Here is a 3,019-nt window from a genome sequence, read left to right as displayed (position 1 = left end):
GTGCAGTAAATTAATTAACTCTGCCATAAGACAGTAGTGTTGGGGATGGGACTATTTTACAGCAGAGCTTTTTGCTGCAATGTAACACACGTGTGAACAGTGGCCGGGACAGCAGAGTAGCCCTGTGCTGACAATAAGCTTGGGGAGTCATCCACACAGCTCTCCAGGTTTGGCACTCTTGTGACCAAGCCAGCCCCACCCTCTCACTGCTGCCACCTAGAGCCTGGGGCTGACCCCCTGAGCCTGCTGCCAACCCAGGGTTGTTCCACCCCAGCAAAATGTGCTGCTGTCCCAGGCACAAATGTAGACAGTATGCCCAGGAGCAACGTACTCTGGAGCAAATGCTCTGGAGTTTATCACGTTGCATTAATTGTATGTGTAGATGCAGCCACTGACTGTTAAAAAATACTAAACCTGGCAGCAAACCTGACCTCAAGGCAATCCTTTAAATATAGTATGTGATTAGTTTAATTTATCCCCACTTTCTTCCCTGCAGAATAATCACTGCCTAAATTTCAGTAATGACTACAACTACTTTTGATTTCAATAGAAATATTCACATCCCTAGTCTAGCAAAATACTTACATGTACTCAACTTTAGGAGTGCAACTAGTCTAACTAAAGTGAATGCAACTGCTCATATGAACCCTGCTAACTGAAAACTTATTTTCTTAAAGTTAAACACAGGATTTAGTGTTTTGCTGAAGCAGGATAAAAGTGCACCATGCTGGAATGTAGTCTATAAATCATTACCAGCAATACTGCAAAGCTTGTAAGGTGGTTGCATGAACAGACTGTTTCATTTGGTGTCCTTTCTTTGACTGTGCAGCCTTCAGATGACCAACCTCCTTGACCACCTGTTTAAGACAACAGGAACTTATTACTGATAAAAGTATTTCTTAATATGTTAATAAAGAGTTAACCCAAGTATGACACTTAGGAAAGGTATTATCAAATACTTACTATTTTTATTAAAGTCCCAAAATGCACATCTAACTGTTAAATTATCCTGTTTTGGAGGGAAAAAATGAGATTTTAATAAACTACAAATTAATGAGCAAGGTGGTTATGTTTATTTAAAAAATGGACACAAGAGTAAGTACAGCAATGCTACACAACTTAAGGGGAAAAAACCTTGTTTCATGTTAAAATATACTGAGGAATATCCCCAACCCAATGCAGAAATATACAAACTCAAATTGGGCTAGATGGAAGGTAGAACTATTGCCTTCAGGTCATGTACGTTGGTTATGCTAGTGGTAGCAAGAGGGGATTTTTCTAACTGGGTGCATCTACATGAGACATTTACTGCACAGTAGGTTAATTAGCTGTGCTGTAACTGTCTCAGCAGTTAACCTCTGTCCCTATTAGGCTGGAGTAAACTAATTTACTCTGCAACAGAACAGTACTTATAAATACAAGTACTATTCGACTGCAGAGTAAAAAACTCCACAGCAGTGCATGTGTAGACACTGCCCCATCTGGATGGTCATAAGTGTGACTCAATGCAGGGGCTGCCAGCTGGATAGCCCCACAATGAAGCACCTTCATGCCCCAGCCAGCCCCTAAGCAGTATGTTGAGCTGGGGAGAAGCAGCCCAAGGCTGGGAGGCTCACCCCTAGACCCCCTACCAGCCAGGACTACTCCAGCCTGATTCAACATGCTACACTCCGGGCATATGTTCAAATGGCAATAAACTCCATGGTTTATTGCTCTGGAGTTTATTGCTCCCAGGTGCATGTTCAAACAGTGCACCTGGGAGCAATAAACTTCAGAATTTATTGATTCATATTAATTGCACATACAGAGGCACCCACTGTGTTCTGTTTTGTTGCTTTGTTGACTACAGAAGTTTGAGGTTTTATTATAAACTTTCCTATTTGTTCATAACCTAAGTATTATCTTACCCTTCTCTGTCCCCCTCTTTCAAATTTTACTCAGGGTCTCCATGGGATTACTTACTTAAGTAAAAGTTACTCAGGAGTATCTGTAGAATCAAATGTAGTTTAAAGAATATGGAACTTTAATGTGAAAATACTGGCAGTGCCTCAACCCCACTCTTGAAGGGAAATCACATAAAATGATGCTGACAGAATAGAAATTAGTTATGTTGGAAACAGAACAGAGTGCTATTATTATTATTGACTGTAATCAGTAGTTAATGAGAAATAATATTAGTTATACAGATGATATGAACATGAGAAGTGTCCAAAGTCTCAAAAAAGTAAAGCAAAAGAAGCAGGATATTGAACAATTCTAGAATAAGTAAAATGTCATTTTTATACTGGCCAAATATAAGCCATACCTGATAAGGCCTGGTGTTCTGTAGAGTGACAGTAACATTTGCCTTCAAGTTGTTAACTGTGAGGTTAGCCACACTGGATGATATGACCTTGCTGATTAGAGATAGATTCTCAAGTGAGGGATCCTGAGGCAACAAAAAGGTAACTGAAGTTAAAATTATTAAAGGAGAACAAATTGTAAATACAATAATACATACACATATCTTCTGTTATCTAGTAAAAATGTTTAAATAATTTTTTCCTGCAAAAAACTGCGCTAATTTACTCCAGCATTTGTAATTAGTGCTAACTACTGAGTTTAAGAACATGATGGACAATCTCCCATTTCCCACTGATAATGTAACAGAAAGTTACCTGGAATACAGTTGTCTTTTCATAAAAATTGAATATAATTCTAGAAGCCAGATCAGTCTCTTCAGAAGGTAAGTCCATGAGTAATGATGAAGGAAGCGTAATTGCTCCAACATTGTTTGTAGGTGCTTGAATGCCTAGAGTAATCTGAAAATTTAATACAAAAGGTACTATAACTTGAATTGTTAGGGAAAATCTAGACTGTGTTTTAGGCTTAACTCTATAGGGGCTACATACACAGTAGCATATACCAATGCCACCCCAGGGATATCATTAGGAAGGAATCATAAGTTAGTCTTAATTGTTGCCTTGCTCCCCTCTTGCTCCAGGACAGAAATATAGTAATTTACTGCAGTCCTGGAAAG

At 39.0% G+C, this 3,019-nt stretch overlaps 1 protein-coding gene across 4 annotated transcripts in view; it reads right to left on the bottom strand.

Moving 5' to 3' along the window:
* ADGRG2 (adhesion G protein-coupled receptor G2) overlaps positions 1 to 3,019 on the bottom strand; it is a 101,124-nt gene that overhangs the window by 11,542 nt on the left and 86,563 nt on the right. For all 4 annotated transcript variants that reach the window (XM_019529222.1, XM_019529223.1, XM_019529224.1 and 1 more), the window contains 4 exons: positions 2,658 to 2,801; positions 2,306 to 2,428; positions 964 to 1,009; positions 754 to 857 (listed from right to left, as the gene is read on the bottom strand). In XM_019529222.1, the coding sequence (XP_019384767.1) occupies positions 754 to 857; positions 964 to 1,009; positions 2,306 to 2,428; positions 2,658 to 2,801 (417 nt within the window). The remainder of the gene's footprint in view (positions 1 to 753; positions 858 to 963; positions 1,010 to 2,305; positions 2,429 to 2,657; positions 2,802 to 3,019) is intronic.

The sequence above is a fragment of the Crocodylus porosus genome, unplaced genomic scaffold, assembly GCF_001723895.1.
Source record: "Crocodylus porosus isolate Cpor-Errol unplaced genomic scaffold, CroPor_comp1, whole genome shotgun sequence".
NCBI lineage: Eukaryota > Metazoa > Chordata > Crocodylia > Crocodylidae > Crocodylus > Crocodylus porosus.
Note: the sequence above shows the minus strand (reverse complement) of the source record. Positions and strands in the feature narration are given on the sequence as shown.